Below are 17,490 nucleotides of genomic sequence, written 5' to 3'. Positions count from 1 at the left end.
AAACTTTTATTTATAGCTCAATCAAAGACGAGAATTGACTTTCAATCTCATGCCAAAGTGTGTAATTTGATGAAAAAAACTGTGGTGCTGAAACATAACTACACCTATCCATCACAGCAGAATGGCTGCACTCTACTGAAGCAATTTACAGTGAGAAAACAGGTTTTAGCTCAAGGTTACTGACAACTCAGTGTGATGCAAGCTTTGGCTTTTTTGATTACTGGACATTTGTTCTAACAACAGCTACAGTATCGTCTTCAAACCTTAAAGTCAATGCTGTTGTGAAGGAACCTGTAAACACTGTGCTGAAAGAATGTCGTCAGTGGTATGAATGACTGAGATGGGACAGACAGCAGATGACTCATGCTGTCTGTGAATCTTTACAACAACATATTATTATGTTGAACAACTTCCCAGACCTGATCTGTCTACCAAGGTTTGCGGTTGATGAAAGTCATTATCTGAATAACCAAAAGAAGATGACCTGAGGCGTTTTAAGCTGGTGACATAAAAGGCTTTCTATTTGTAACATATTAAATTATGAGATAGATCATAAAGAAGATAAGATATTAAACTATATACGCTAACCATTTTCTAAAATTAGATCACTCTTTCCTTATTTCGTTGGGGTCAAGACAACGCAACCTGCTGATGTGCTATTGAAACTACTCAGCTGACGCTACACAAGTCTCATGTACACATACCCTCACCAAGATATGATGCAGCACAAGAAACACATGCAGAGAGACACACAAACACTCACAGAGATAACTTACACAGGGGAGATTATTTCTCTTACAGGCACAAACACTTTTATCAAACATCTGTTTTGACAACTCAACACTTGGTCCCAGAGCTCTAAACTGATAAACAAAGAGAGCGCCTCTAGCTCAGTTCTGATACCTACTGACATCTACAGGCTACTGCAGTGTACTGCAACTGTGGGGCAAAATTTACATTGTGTTTTATTACCCCTCAGTGAAACATGACTGAGTAGCTACATTACACATCCTGAAACATCCTGCTTCATATTCACGTTGGACACACAGAGCTGCATAGTCTTCTTCTTGGAGTCCTGAACATTTTTACTGTAATTGTTAAGGGGCTAAATCAGTGGTCTCCAACTCTGCTACTGGCCTGCATGTTTTAGGTATCTCCCCCACTCTAACACACCTGATTCTAGTTATTCACTCGTTATCAAAGCCATTACATCATTTTAACCACTCTATATAAAATGTTCATTGTCTTATAGATGGATGACACATAATATTACTGGATTTAACCCAGTGGTCTAATATTACTACTATTCAGTAGGCATCCTGTAATGTGCATATCAGTAAATTTCATCTGCCTCAACATGTACATTTCATGCTGTTTATGTCTAATAAGTGTTGTTATTATTGTTCATCGTATTGATCTTGAGTCCTACGTGTTACTGATGCAACTTTTCATACTGCAAAGCCCCAAGTGTACCACAGTGTACAATGCATTTATATTCTAGTATTTCTCCGTCTGTTAATTAGAAACAAAGACCAGTAACAGACCCGCGAGTGCATGGTGCAATCCTCCAGTAAGATGTGAAAGTGCCAGAAAGTGTCTTGTGTTCGTGTATAGAGAAGGAACTATATTTCCCCGGCAGTGGGGTGCAAGGTGGAAAAATATAAAAGAACATCGAAGACGTGTTGATACAAATACCTAAAGAGTTTTTAGGAGGTTAGAGAGAGAATTCAGAGTGATTTGTGTGCTTGGACATTAGTGTAGAGTATGCATTAGTTATAGTTAGGTAATGTGGTTGTGCATGTGTAAAAACTAAAGTATGTGTGTCATCTTATTCTCTAATCTTTAGTTGTGAACTATATCCTTTGATCATCTCCCCTGTTGTGCCATGTTCCACCGAGGCCGTCTGTTGAATGCCTCAACAGAATTAAAGTAGGCACATTAGGGTCAGAGAGATCTTTTGTCTTTGTTTCATCTCCAACCGACAGGCTTAATTGTTTTCCCTTCATCTACTTATGAACAATCTCTGGTGTTAGTTGTCCAACAGCCATTTGATTTTGGTCAACAACAATAATTTAACTTTGGTTTTCAGTTTTTGTACCAGACCCTCCACTCTTCTCATGTGTGTGTGTTTTTTCTGCACTTAACTCTTTAAAATATTGTTCAGTCACATCTCACTTTGTACCTTTTATGTTCTCTGTTCCCTTCTCTCTTCTCTTTCTCCAGCTGACAAAATGTCGATGACAGATCTGTTGAAAGCTGAGGAGATCAAGAAAGCTCTTGATGCCTTTGCAGGTTTGTAACCGTTGCAGAGTTTGACGTGATTTTCTCGGCCGAAACTGACCTACAAAGAAGTAGAAGTTAGAGACACAGTGAATTCACACACATTTTGAGTTTTTACTGCACATACACCTCTCTGTCCTGATTTGTACTTGTACTACTAATTTACAGCTCATGAACAACTTACTGAAATAGAATTCATTATGGCTTCTTTGATTAGAAAGTTTGCACTTCCAAAATGTTTCTAATTAATAAATGTTCAGATTGGCAGAAGTTGGAGCTGTGTGATGGTTCAGTCTGCACTTTCTCTCTTTTTCTCTCTGCAGCAGAGACATTCGACCCTAAAAAGTTCTTTGAAATGGTGGGAATGAAGGCCATGTCAGCCGAAAACGTCAAGAAGGTCTTCCAGGTTCTGGATGTGGATGGTAGTGGATTCATAGAGGAGGGCGAGCTCAAGTGAGGGACTCACACAGAAGCAAAAAAACAAAACAGAGGCTAAGCCAGCCCAATAGACTTTCATATAACACTATTCTTTCTTTTTCTTTTTTCTACAACACACTGCACTTTTCACAGGTTCGTACTGAAGGGCTTCTCCAAGGAAGGCAGAGATCTGACCGACGCAGAGACATCAGCATTCCTCAATGCTGCAGACAAAGATGGAGACGGAAAGATCGGCATTGACGGTGAGAAAAGAGAGGAACATTGCATAGAACATTGTTAAAATAAGATGAGGAAGGCGGAGGAAGAGAAGATAGAGGGTGAGATGGAGGAGGAGGAGGAGGAAGAGGGGGAGTGTACAGGTTAGCATGTGGGCTAAGGTTGCGTTAGCTCTACATGTGTAGGATTTTTATAGAATCATTTTTATCAGCCTGTTGCTTTTTGTTGCAGAGAGGATGATGGTACTTGATTACCTCTTTAGAAAAACAGCCTATATGTAATCTTAATAGTTAAACTAGTTAGAACAATGCCATTAGAACGCTTTTTATAACCTAAAAGAAAAAGCGATTCCTACTGTTTGCCATAAAGCACACCTGGCTGTTATCTTAGCAACAATTTTTATGGAAATTACATTAACTGGAAATACTGATCATTTTTTGATGAAACACAGATCTACTGAGAACTTTTAATAGCTATTTTTACTGGAAACAAGCATTAAAATATAATTTGTGCTATATAAGCATGTGTTAATTTCTCTCTACTTTTCATCTTCTCTTACTTGTCTGTGGCAATCAGCCCAAGCTCATTTGGTCACAATTACGTAGTTTTTCATGTTTTTTTAAATCAACTAATTTCCTAAAACAGCTGAGCTCAAACATTTTTCGGTAAAAGTTCCTTAAACAAGAATAAACTGCATTTATTAGGGACTACTTTTATCTGCAGATAGATACATATGTAGTGTGTTTTGTGGGAACAGGACAGTGTTGTTCATTGATGTAAGTTATTGGAAATAATGGGACAAACAAATAATAATCCTTCATACCTTTTCTCTTTTTTTTCTCTTTTTCAGAGTTTGAGGGCTTGGTGCACGAATAGAACACAGATGTACATCCTCTTCCTCCTCCTCCTCCTCTTCCTCCCTGCATTCATATTTTGTAACGGCCACCTTTAAACTCCTCTCACCTCCCTCTGGACCCCACGCATGGAGTCAGACCAGACCTGCTTTCTACAAAAAAAACTTCCAGAAACAGGCAGACAGGGAGTAACCATGACGAGGAACACGCAGACATGAAAGGCACCAGATTCATTTTTAATTTCCCATTTTTTATATATACAGTATACACATATGTGATCACAGTTGCTGTATGGGTTTCAGAATCATTCTTAATGATTTTATGGAGATAGCTTGTGGTCTCAAATAGGTAGTGGTGTAGATGGTGTAGATGTTATAAAGATTTCATTTCCTTCCGTGTATTTCAGGTTGTGCATTTTGTCAGACTTTTTTTATTTTCTGGATGTTCACATATCAGTGCACCTTCCTTTCACTCCCCTTCCTCACGCTCCTCACCTCACCTCACCTCTTCTTTCCCTTCCTCCTCTCTCCCTGCCTCTGATCTGATGATGTAGTAAATACAATGATATAAATGGACAGTTGTCAAGTGAGAAAAGATCTGAGTAAGAAATGATAATAAAAAAACTTGAATAATTTATGTTTCTTTACTTATTGTTACTCACAGTGGACACAATTAACACATTTAACACAAATCCTTATATGCTGAACATTGCAAAACTTTTTTTTTTCATGATTAAAATTCTTGTCAGATACAGGACAGAGGAAATAATTACAAATGTACAATAACTAGTTGGGAAGCCGCGACTGCAGTGTGAACATGAAGGAAGAAATTGATATTTATAGCATTTAAAAATCTAATTGGTAAGGATCACATTTTCGTGTTCATATCTGTCAAATCAGATGTGTCACATGAACAAAAACATTTTATGTAGGTCACATTTGCTTATGAATTTAACCTATGAGACATTAAACATATTAAACAATCAAATGATCATTTATAACATAAGAGAAAAACAGTCTTACCAACATAAAAACTAAAACACTGTACAAAGAATTGATAAAACTACTTTATTATTTATTAGACTAAATATTTCTGCTTTTTGTACAAGAAATGCCTCATCTGGAGAATGTACTGTATCTAATACTGTACAAATAACTCACCAATCCTCCTCCCTCCTTCCTGGCTCAAAGCTGTCTCATTTCAGAGATGACATTACATTCTCCTGAAACAAAAAATGTATATCCTGCCTCCACAACCTGATCTGACAGCCTCGGTTACAAACCCGGCCTGCATGAGTGTTGATGGATCAGTGGATCCGAGGAGAAGATCTGTCATTGGTCGTCGTGGGGCGAAGCTTTACAGTGGCGAACGGGTTTGTGCCTCTGAAACGAGAGGATGACGGAAAATGTTACACAATACCTCACGTGCTCAAATGCTTTCTGCCAACACACACACAGACACCAAGTTGGGAAACTAACACCAGCGACTGGCCAAAGGATGGTAGAGTTTGACTTTGGTTGCTGAAACTCAGAGCTCATAATGTTATCTAAAACTCAAATTGGAGTTATGTTTAAATCTAGGTCCGTTTTTGAGGGCTGATATTGAAGACATTTTGTTCTGGATTGAAGCTGTATGAATGTAATGTGAAAAGTTTGGGGAAAATGCCAAAAAACACCTCTAAGTACATCAACAAAATACTGTACACCTACAGTACAGTGTACCTACATTACACTAAAGATGATTTCTATACATTGTGCATTCATTTATTCAATAGCTAATAAAACGTATAGGTGTTACTACTGGATAATTCCCATACAAGAAACTACCCCAAAATGTAAGACATATTTTGTTTTTCCAGAAAAGTATTCTTTAAGTTGAATGCTAAAGTGTCAGAAACACCACAACACTATTTAAGTACTTAAAGTATTCACTGAAACCCAGGAAACTACTAACACCTCTTCCATTATTCCTTGTATGGCTGGATAGATGGAGTTGTTCAGGAAAGGCATTTTCCAAGATACAGTCAGGGACACAACAAAATGCAACATATCTATCATATCAGAGCCAAAAACACAAAAAAACCTTTACAAAAAGTTTAAAAGATAACAGAATTCATCAGATCCTGAAGCGAATGATCTGTGAAAAGATATACTCAAATACAGACATGCTGAAAATTACCTGGGAAAGAGAGGGTTTTCAGGTGCCCCATGGGGTGATAATGTCTAAAACAAAAAAGAAAGAGAGGATTGCCAATGTGAACAAACCCAATAGTAGAAGTCAGATTACTGAACTCTGACTACTTTTTTAAGAATAAAAGAAAAAAACAGACAATAAACTTCTACAAAATTGATATTTTTTCAGTCTGCATGGCTGATTTCTCAAACGATCTCCACCTCTAGTACCTGTGCATCAGAACCGGGCTCGCCCTTCCTGTCAGGCAGAGGAGAAATCGGTCGAAAATCTACAGAGCCCCTTCTGAGAGTCTGACTCGTAGGAAGGGGAGGCGGTGGAGGAGGTAGAGGTGGGACTTCATTGTAGCTCTTGGTTTGACTGGGCTTTGTCTCTATTCCTGCCTCTGTCTTCTTCTCTGGGAGCGGAGAGACTGAACGGACGTCTACAGAGGCTCTACGGTTGGGCGTGGCCGGAGGTGGGACATCTCCATAGCTCTTGCTCTCCGACTGGTCATTGTAGGTGTCGGTGGGGTCCAGCAGATTGCTCATACTATGGCTTCTTAAAGAACCACCACTGAGGAGTGAAGGGGTACATAGAGAAATTTCCGTGTTTCATAATAAGTCAGTAGCCTGGAATACTTAGAGGAAAGATAAAAGAGGAAGAAAACCTCATTGATTGATATTTGTGTCACATCTAACAGCTGTATGTTGCTGCTGTTATATATCTGTGCATCAGGCAAATGTCTGGACAGAAAGACGCTTTGAGACTTTTGTTCATTTAAAATGATCTGGTCCTTGTTAAAATGAATTTTACCTTGTTGTCAAAGTGTTGGAGAAATCGTCCATAGAAGCCACATAAGCAGCAGGGAACCAGCCCTGACTGGAAGAAGTAAGAGAGATAAAGGTGAGACGACAGCAAACATAACCATAAAACCAAAACATTAGATTAGTAATTATATAATATATTTTAGAAATATATTTTTCCAACTTGGACTACATGAACTGTGGTAGAATGATTGTCTACTGTCATACAATAGATTTAATCATATCACATTTTCTCTGCTTGTTAAATATTATGTGCAACTTTTTTGTTCTCATCATAATGGAAACCTGAGAAAAACCACATTGAATATTTTATCTCATAGCTTGAAGTGGTGAAAGGTTATTTTGTAATTTTTACAGCTCCAATACACAAAATGAAACCTCTACACCTGTGTTGCTTTGTTGGGTTGCTGATCAATATGACTGACTCAGCTGAAAGGTGCTGACACTCAGCTTATTCTCTGTTAACCAAGGCCGTCATCCTCCTACTTAAAACAGCGTTGTGAGACATTTTGTTCTCAGGACAAATAAATAAATGACATGTTTCCATTGTCAATGGAACAAATATAATGTATTATGCATCTTACTCAACTCTGTCGTGAAAACACTGAAGCGAAGGTTGCGCCAGACATTTATCAGTTGCATTAGTTTCTTGTTACCTAATTTAAGAAATAACAATGGCTCTTGCACATGCATTCAAACACACTCATCCTCTATTTCGGCTACCCACCGCAGGCTGCTGTCAGTGCGTCCATACAGCCAGCCGTTACGCGGCTCCTGCACCAGTACGGTGACAATCTCTCCCCTGTTGAAAGGTAGAAGTTTGGGGTTGGATGAGGAAGGGTGAGACACCAGGGCTCTCATGTTTCTACCTCCTCCCAGACCCAGAGATTCCCCCACTGAGCTGGAGCGGGAGCGGTTGGGGAGGGGAGATGGCGCTGCAGGGGAGGAAACAAGTGGAGGGGAAACGAAGAGAGGAGAAGATGAATAGGAGTGGGATGAGAGAGACTAATAACAAACAGTCTGGGAAAAACTTTTGTGCATATGATTTTCATTTTGAGAATATTTTAGGTAGTCATAAAGCAATGCATATCCACAGGCAAAAATAAAATAACTGATTTACATGAGCGTCTGTGATGTTAATTCATAGTATACATAACAGAATTTAGTGGCTGAGTGAATTTAATGCTGCAGAGGTATACGGCTTATACTGCTGACTGTATTCAAAGCTTGTCAGGATATTAACAGATACATATACAGCAATCACAGCATTTATATATTCTACACTCCACCTCTAGAGGGCACTCCGCCCAGCGCCTGTTGCTCCCGCCTGGCCCAGGACATGTCCTCATCTCTGGCTACCGTCTGCAGCAGGGAGCTCACTGAACCTCGCAGCTGGGAAGACGCAACATACTGATACCATAAATACAACTTCATACAACCTCTGTGCACACTCAAAATTATTGTCTGAAATTTGCCGCAGTAATGTTTTTTACTTTCAGCGTAAAGCCCACATCAAGTTATTGTCTGAAAAACTGCACACTCACTATGGTCAAAATAGACATATCCATTATCGTGCTAAGTGTACAAAAAGTTTTTTTTTAAAAGAAACACTATGACCACATTCTAACCAACAAAATAATTGTGATCAATTCAACACTTCTTGCACATGCTTCACAGTCTTTTATTGTAGGGATGAATCCCCCGATACCACTGGAGGCGCTTGTGTGAAACACATAGAAGAAGTGTTTCATTAACAGCACACAGTAGCAATGGCAAGGGAATCACAAATAACAATAATTAAAATGTAGCGTGTATCTTTTTCTTAGATAAATGATCGTTCCCTCTTCAGTCTGTGAATGTAACACAGCAGTGCAGTTTTTTAAACCATATCATTGTGACTTCATGTAAACACTGATGCAGCAATCCAAAACAGCCCAGATTCTTTACAGGTGGTCTAGTGCTTTGAATACTGATTTAAAATCATGAACCATAATGTTCACTTTGGATTAAGATCATTTACTAAACCAGCAAAGTGTTGGTACCTGTGCCTCTTGGTCCAAGGGGGTGGGAGTTCGAGGTCTGGACCCTCTGGTCTCATTTACTTTCTCCTTCCATCCATCTGCCTTTTGCTGGAGAGAAGCGCCCGTCTGAAAACAGATGAGAGGTGAGCACCTCATTAAATCTCAATCTGATCGGGCAGCAACAAAATGAACAGAAACGCTTCAGTAAATGAGGCAATCGAAAGTGAGACATGGATTTGGTCTCAATGGTTTCATCAGATAATCAAGCAATTAACATGTTATCACATGAGTGGAATAAAAATACTGGACCATGCAGTGACCCTGCAGTGTTGGCTCAAAGGAAACACTTTATTGATGTGATAATGATGATGGCTTTGGGTTCTTCTGCTTGTGATGGACTGTATGGTCGGTGATCATGGCGCCATTACAAAGCAGCCACTGGCATCAAGTTTGTTTAGTCAAGCTTAGTCAGTCTAGAGAGTGTATTACAATTCACACTCATATGTTGTGGAATTCATAATATACACTACATAAAAAGAAATAACAGCTAATAATCAATCAAATAATTTTTTACCTCATTCTAATGTATACTACAGGATGCATATCAATCAAATGATGGGACCTTTTAGTGCATTTTGTCATCATTTCTGAAATGTTCAATTCATTTTAATTAGATAGCCTGAACTTAGCTCATTGCAACTGGTGTCCTAACCATTTTCCCAGCTTTATAAGACTAAAAGAAAAAGGGTTAAGCCCAAAGTTAGCTCACTAAACCACTCCTTCCTTTCACTTTGTGAGACAGATTGCAGGTTGAGGCAGGCTTTTCTGTTTTGCCAAGCTGTTGTTGTGTGATGCTGATGTCTGTGTGTGTGTGAGTATACCTTATTTATTAGGAAGAGCAGTGACTGAGTGAGACCACAGTGTTTCTCTGCCAGAAAGCGATACCTCCTCTCCTCTTCCTTCAGGATCTCCTGCTGGCTCTGCCTCAGATACAGCATATAGTCACTGTTCTCCTAAAACATAAAAACACAAAGATCCTTTCACACATATGCAGACATAAACACACATTCAGTAGTACACAGTTATTGTTACTGGACTGTGTGTGAGTGTTATGTTGATATACATACATGCAAATATGTATATAGAATTTACATATCAGTCTTGTGTGAGTGTGTGTGTGTGTGTGTGTGTGTGTGTGTGTGTGCGTGCGTGCATGTGTGTGTGTGTGTGCGTGCGTGGATGTACATTATGTATATGGAATGCACATTATGTGAGTGCATGAACCAGAAAGGTGTTATATGTGTGTGTGTGTGTGTATGTATGTATGCATAATAACCAGAGAGTCTCTGTAGGCTCCTCGTCTGAGCTGTTTCTCCAAGGCCTCCGCCTGGTTCCTCACCTCCAGCTCATAAACTCTGCGACTACCCTGCAGCACAGAAAACAGCTCTGGTGAGGTAATTAAAAGTTTTTCCTGAATTTTCCAGAAGTATCTCTTTTTGCAGGCAGTTTCCGACAAACTAATGGAATCGGTGTTGACTGGCTCCCCTCATTGAAGACTTATTTCATTTAGAGAAAAAGAGCTGGTGCTGCTGTCAGTCACATATTGGTATTATTTCTGTTCTGTACATAAGAACATATATTGATGTGTTGTGTAGATGAAATTGATTGATTGTCAATGACATAGACAGAAGCATGAGGAAGAGTGCAAAAGATCTCTTGTCTAACACACGCCAACAAAAAAGAACCAAAGTTATTCGTTGATTGTAGTGGAGTTTTTTTGTGTTGTTGAAGGATTCAGAGTACTGCTAATTTAGCTAAGTTTGCACTCCACATATACAGTACCTATATACAAATGGCAACTTTCAATCTAATCATTATTTGCAAAACATATACTTATATTTATCTTACTGAGTCTTTCAGAATGCTCTTTCTATTCAGTCAATAACTGGAAAACTATTGATGCATGAAGATAATAAACTATACACAAATAATTGCAGTACTATATTTATGCATACCCTGGCTAATTGTTCATATTAACCAAACTCCCGATCTAAGTTACTGAAAATTCTCCATAACTCAGTCTGTTCCTCTTAACAGTGAATACAGAAACATTTGCTTTCTTCTTTCTCCTTTGTAAACCCACACTAATGTACTCTTCATCCAGTTTGACGTTCTTGTCCATGGCTTGCAGCACTTCAATCTGGAACCATCGGAACTGTAATGGGATGAAGAAAGAACAATGTCCCTGTTATGTAGCCAAGTCATTATGAAAACTGTCCCCTTGTTCAAACACTAGTTCTCATTACTGGGTTGAGTGTTCTGTTTGACTGAATCTATATGCAAATCTGCTCCATCCTCAGGCCAACTTTGTAATCAGAGACCATGCTTTGCTTATTCACATCATTGAGAGGGTTTAAGTGGCACTATGAATGGCAAACAAGCAGTAAAATACATGCAGGAACTTTTATCCCAACGGCTTCCCATAAGGCTCAGCTTTGGTCCTTCAAGTTGTAACAGGTCAAAAGTGATTCTTCAAATTATCTTTACAGCTTTTTTTAATTAATAAGGACTCTAACGTATTGGGAAATATAATGTTTTTTTCTGTATTTAACCAGTTAGATGGATTGATATCATCTCTTGGTGAAATGCTAACAAGAATATTCCTTTACATTACATTTCTTTCTTTTTTTCCCATGACAATGCTACTTCACAAAAGCACAACAATATTGGCTGTTTTAAACCACTGTAAATGTTTTAAGGCTGACCTTTTTCAAAACATTTACATTTACTACAGGAAGTCTGCATTTTAATTATTTAACAATATGGGTTTGAGTGAAGACATGTACTCACCACTCCCTCCATCTCTGCAGTGAGCCTCCTCTGTGTTTCTGATATCTGGATCAGAACGTCGCCTGTTTAAAATAGAATAACTTGGGTGAAAGGGAGAGATGACGCACGCATCACAAACATGAAAAACTGCTGCAACAATTCAACATAACAAAAAGGTCACTGACATTGTTTCTGATATTAAATGCTGTATATGATACTATTACATTGCTTGTTATATATTATATACGAGAATACAGTATACTTTGTTATAAAATAGAATATGTGAAGTGTTTCATAGATTATCCAATGATATTTTCCTAATCTTACCATTTACATTTTACAGTAAAGGTTGTGCTACACTCACTTTGCTTAAATATATGACCTTTTAATTGAGATAGGCACTATACTTTAGAATTATTGCCTTGATAAATGACTTTTAACACAATTCAACACTACTCAAGTCATCAAGGTATTCTTTTGACTTCACTAACTGCGCTGTGAAGGCGATGGAAAGTTAGCCAAGCCTTTTATATTATTGGTGCCTCTGATCTTGTCTATTGTCATGAATTGTGGTCGAACTAATGAATTGAGTGCAGCTGAAAGACTGTCCCCATCTATAATTTAGGGGGTGTCACTCAATAGGGCTCCTGGTCACGCTGTGGCTCCCTGACCTTCTCAGTTAGCCAACCTAGCAGAACCATGTGTGTTACGCTATGCTAGCACTGATGTATAAAGTCCACACACACTCTCAATGGGGATGCGTTAGCATACTTCTGTTTACTGTTAACAATGCTCTAGCACGTCCCCGGGGTCACAGTGAAAGTGAAGCTGGTGGAAAATATGCACTCATGCATGCACCACTCAGGACTGCAAGCACACACACACATACACGAACACACACACACACACACACACACACACACACACACACACACACACACACACACACACACACACACACACACACACACACACACAATATACAAGAAAAATGAGAAAGAGCAGAAGAGGTCAACATCATTTTAAGGTTACTTAATGTGTGTGTGTGTGTGTGTGTGTGGTATTTTATAATCCAGGTTGATTAAGTATAATTAGCCTTGATGTTAACTTGATAGAGAGCTTGGCCATCACTAGAGGACTCTTTTCCTGTAATGAATGTAATAAATTAAGGTTGAAACCTGTAATGGGAGGACGAAGTAATCAATCATACATACAAACACACACACACACACACACACACACTTACCGAGAGAGCGAGATGATAGCGTGTGAAGGGCCTGGTCACCCATTTTAGCCACAGCGCTGAAGTAGGCTTCACTGCAAACAGCTAAGGCTGCAGAACACAACAACATAATAATAAACCAAAAGCTTTTAAAGTACTCAACATTATAAACCTGTGAGCTCTGGACTAAATTTCACAGCCAGCAAAACTCCTAATTCTGTCCATCAATGTCTCTTTTTATTCATTATAAACACAAGCGTCACTGCGCCGACATGTGATATGTGATTTCTGTCTGGGAATAGCCCCATGCCAGTGAGGTGTAGTTTTACCACGCTGCCTAGTTGCCCCGTGACTGACGGCCTGTTCTTGTTATATCAGGCAGAGGGGTGCATTAATGATACATGCTGCTCCCCCAATTACCAACGTAACACATACGATAAAGACTGGAGAAGGAAGGATTGATGAGGTTAGACAGGCACAGACAACAGGATACGCACAAAAGGTTCTGCTCTAAACTTTGACATGTTTTTAAGGGAAAAACACTATCGGGAGGTTTATTTTCTGCTCCACATTGCTGTCAAAACTAGAATATAAACTCTATTTTACAGATTTTATGTTTACATAGGTACACACTTTATTTTAGCTCATTACTAAACTATACAACTCCAAAAATCTAAAGCTCCATACAGGCCTATTGATTTCTAGCTTTAGGTTGAGCTTGTTCACAAACACTAAGTCACTCCAAGAGATAAAAAAAAAAAATAGCATGTTTTAATACGGTGAGTTAGTTTTTTGGTTTTTGTGATGGTAGATTGGAACTATTCTAATGGGTTTTACAAATAAGATTTTATTTTTATTTAAGTTCTTCATATATCCTTCTTGAGTGACCAAACACAAAATAAGTATAACATGTTTCTTATATATAATATTGGTTGCAATTGTAATATTAATTCAAACTGATGTGTGCAAATTAACAATAAAAAGTGTAATTTAAGATACAGACCAAAATAACTATTAGCAAATGCTTGTGTCAGTTTCATACACACACACACACACAAACACACACACACACACACACACACACACGCACACACACACTCATCCAATCACTCAGCTGCCAATTTACACAGTCAGTCAGTCACAAAGTCACTCACCTTGGAAAGCTTTGACATAGCTGTTTCCTAAAGCAACAAGCTTCTCAAGACCTGGGTTGAAGTGCTCCATCAGGTTCTACAGTAACACACACACGCACACGCACACGCACACAGACACACAAAGACACACACACACATATTAATCTTCTCAGCTATCACGACAGTGTCTGGAATTAAAAATATGGTCATCAAAGTCATTCTACATTAGTGACTATTAGTCCTAATGGACCTATATGAATCAAATTTCCTTCTCCCATTTAAAGTACTACATTACAGCCCATCTGCCCACACAATGAGTAGAGACCAAAAGTAGTTAACAAAGAGACCAAATAGAAAGTTGCTACTCACTGAATAGACAGTTAAAGTTGATTTGTGCAGCTGGTCACTACTGGCTCCCGACATTGTGTCAAATTTGGAAATAAATATGAACTTCAAACAGAGAAAAAGCCTAAGAAAATGTCAGGGACAGAGACAGGCCAAGTTTCTGTACAGAGTCTGTATTCCCATTCAAACTACTGAAGAAGTTTCCTCAGGCGTTTCTTGTCCTGTCTTCAGGCAGTGAAAGTCACCTTCACTGCTGCTGGCCGGTAACGCCTGTCTGATAGAATGATAGAGATTTCCTCACTTTTCTTTTTCCTTTTTTCTGCCACTTGTTAACGAGTTCTTCAAGTATTTTCTCGTCAGCGGTTCACCAGTCTTCAGGGAAAGAGCGAGCGAGCAAACAAGGGGAAGAGAAAAGGGAGCAGGTGCCATCGATATGACCAGGCCAGGTAAATTATTGATTGGAGCCCTGAAAGAAAAGAAGAATGAGGACAGCCAGCTGCCCAACTACCTGTGACGTAGACTCACACCTACGGGAGTACCTCAGTTTTGGTGAAGAAAACTACTGCATTAAAAAGTTAAATTTATATAGTCTTCATATGCAGTTAGATAGAAATAGATTACATGTTCATGAAGCAGATGAAACCTGCAAATGCTGTGAGGAAATATCTAAAAGTCTATCACGCATACAAGAACATTTGCTTCATAAGACTCACATATCAAATATTTATGAGAAATGTATTGTAAACCTTTCACATCACAAGTACATGAAAATAATATGAAGGTCACTTTCTCTACCTATCAAATAGACTAAGATACTGAATACAGATGAAAGCTGCAATCTCTAACTCAAGTTTTCAGTCACGATGAGGAGAAGCTATAGATAATGTACATAAAGAATCAGATGCTCGGTTCAAAATTTAGTCGGTGCTATTGATTTTTTTTTTCTATACGCAGACCTGGTCTGGATCCATTAGAAGCTGTTTTCATTACCTGTCTAGAAGCTGAGATATTTTATTAATTTTCATTATAATTCTGCTACTTGTGCCAGAATCTGAGGCTTATGAATTTATTATTATATAAATCTAGTGAATATTTATCTGTAAATGTGTAATTTATAGCTTGACGAGTTTAATTCTCTTTTCTTAGTTTAGTGTCAGTCAACAAACCCTACTGACTGATTCAACACAAATTCAATGGAGAAGAATATTAATACTTTGTCTTCCTCCCGTTTCAGTTCCCTTTTGGGAATTTGTTGAGATTATTTCAATACCATTAATTACATTTTTTTTATTGAAAGGACCACAATGTAATTGAGGTGGAAAAAAACTTGGAAAATGTCAGAACAATACTCAGCCATATACTATATATTGTACTGTTAATTTCCTGGGGAAAAGAATCAAATCATGAAATGGACCGAAATGTGGATTTTACTGAAAATGTACATGTGACATTATCTGTAAGTCACCTTTGACACAGAAAGTAACTTGTTTACATTGAGGTAAATGATTTCAGAATGCAAAAAAAAAATGGACAAAACTGAAGTAAAATACAAAGTGTACACAAGTGCATGGTTCGTTCCCTGTCAACCTCATTCACGACTGTAACACATGCTCATAAGTTAATTTCCTTTTTCAGTTAAATTTTAAAAAATACAATATCTTTCTTTTTTTTGTATTGAGACATCAACTGTTCAATACTTCAAGGAAAGTGGTATGTTAAATATCTGATAAACAGCCCTCAAATTGGCCTAATCAATAACTCAAGAAGTTGACAACATGGATTGTTAATGCATTTTTGGATGTTATCTTTCTGAAAACGATCTTCCTTTTTTTCCTAGAACACCATTACATTACAGTGACAAGAATGTACAGTATCTATGTTGTTGAATCCAGAAATTTGTGACAGTTCAAAAAAAAAAGAAGAGGATTTTCAAGCTGTAAACATTTTCATTCAGTTCTTTGTCATATTTTGTCCAGTCTAAACATCCTGTTTTATAGAAAATGGGAATATATCAAGAAACCATTTAAGCCCTTGTGACATTAACTATAGCACTTAATATAACTGACACCATTTGCATGTGCTATTCTGACGTGTAATTATATACTGTACCAGTTAGGTTTGGACAAGGGAATGGGAAGTTGGGTTCAAACTTTTGACTGATAATGTACAAACATATCATAACATGCTGGAGATGTTACTTATCTACTAAGCAGGACTGACCATGTCTTTCAAGTAAGCAGTGTCATCGTAGATTACCTCATCCTTACTCTGTCCCTTTTGACAATGACTTATAGTCTCGAGCACAGTTTTCAAACGCCGATTGAGAGCAGCAAGGTGGGGCTCCGAGAGCAGAGGGGCCACACTGTGCAGAGGATCATGGGATAGCGAGGCCCTCATGACATCGCTGAGACGATACTGAGGCAGCGACAGCAGACGCAGGCGTAGCAATGTGGATCGACGGATTCTTGATGTGTGGAAGAGAGAGAGGGGCACGATGGGGTCATTAGGCGGGGAGATGTGAACAGGACAATGAAAAGAAGAAAATGGGAATAAAATGTTTTTTTGTAGAAACAGCATCTCTTGATTATAGCAAATATTGGTATTTTGGAATGATATTATCCAGTGTCATTACTTCATGATGACATTGTATGGTTTTGAGGTGATACTGTGCATTCTCTTTCTTGCAAACACATTTGAGGTAGAAACTGCATAAATTTGATTTGTCTCAACTGAACTGCTAAATTTCATTTCATGTAACTTAATGCAACAAGAGGAGAGGAAGTAAATGACTTGAGTGCCAAGAACAGGGGACAGGAACAGTTCTAGTAAGAAATAACTACATTAAAATCACATTGTGTTTTTACCTGCAACACTGTTTTAATGGAGCCAAGATAGATGGCTCATCTTTGGAGTGGCGCCCGAATCTGCAGTAAAAACAGACACAGACTCAGTCAAAATTGCAGCCATATTAACCAATAGAAAAACTCTGGAAAGTAGTATAACCCAACACAATGACACACACTTGACACACCAGAAATACTCACGCCCTCCCGTTGTCAAGGTGTAGCAGGAAAGTATCGTTGCCAAACTTTTCAAAAGTTTCATAGTGGTGCCTATCCATGTTACCTAAAAGAAGAGGAAGAAATATTGAGTTAC

General features: G+C 38.4%; 3 protein-coding genes across 3 annotated transcripts in view; 1 reads left to right on the top strand and 2 right to left on the bottom strand.

The window, feature by feature from the left end:
* The first annotated feature begins 2,231 nt into the window (after positions 1–2,231).
* On the top strand, positions 2,232–3,810 carry pvalb7 (parvalbumin 7). The gene is made up of 4 exons (XM_062428173.1): positions 2,232–2,292; positions 2,604–2,733; positions 2,851–2,960; positions 3,785–3,810. Exons 1-4 carry the CDS (start codon positions 2,232–2,234, stop codon positions 3,808–3,810), a joined length of 327 nt encoding a protein of 108 aa, XP_062284157.1.
* Positions 3,811–5,039: 1,229 nt separating this feature from the next.
* baiap2l2b (BAR/IMD domain containing adaptor protein 2 like 2b) lies at positions 5,040–14,412 on the bottom strand. The gene is made up of 14 exons (XM_062428172.1): positions 14,359–14,412; positions 14,011–14,086; positions 12,881–12,967; positions 11,656–11,717; positions 10,949–11,020; positions 10,142–10,231; positions 9,687–9,818; positions 8,827–8,931; positions 8,074–8,176; positions 7,512–7,719; positions 6,774–6,839; positions 6,191–6,533; positions 5,967–6,010; positions 5,040–5,170 (listed from the first exon to the last, which is right to left on the bottom strand). The coding sequence occupies exons 1-14, from the start codon at positions 14,410–14,412 to the stop codon at positions 5,095–5,097; spliced, it is 1,518 nt and encodes a 505-aa protein (XP_062284156.1). The 3' UTR covers positions 5,040–5,094.
* Positions 14,413–16,539: 2,127 nt separating this feature from the next.
* Positions 16,540–17,490, bottom strand: part of LOC133986627 (extracellular serine/threonine protein kinase FAM20C-like) — a 36,387-nt gene continuing 35,436 nt past the window's right edge. The window contains exons 9-11 of the mRNA XM_062426330.1: positions 17,379–17,460; positions 17,199–17,258; positions 16,540–16,798 (exon numbers count right to left, since the gene is read on the bottom strand). Coding sequence (XP_062282314.1) covers positions 16,540–16,798; positions 17,199–17,258; positions 17,379–17,460 — 401 coding nt within the window. The remainder of the gene's footprint in view (positions 16,799–17,198; positions 17,259–17,378; positions 17,461–17,490) is intronic.

The sequence above is a fragment of the Scomber scombrus genome, chromosome 2 (genome assembly GCF_963691925.1).
Source record: "Scomber scombrus chromosome 2, fScoSco1.1, whole genome shotgun sequence".
NCBI classification, from domain to species: domain Eukaryota; kingdom Metazoa; phylum Chordata; class Actinopteri; order Scombriformes; family Scombridae; genus Scomber; species Scomber scombrus.
Note: the sequence above shows the minus strand (reverse complement) of the source record. Positions and strands in the feature narration are given on the sequence as shown.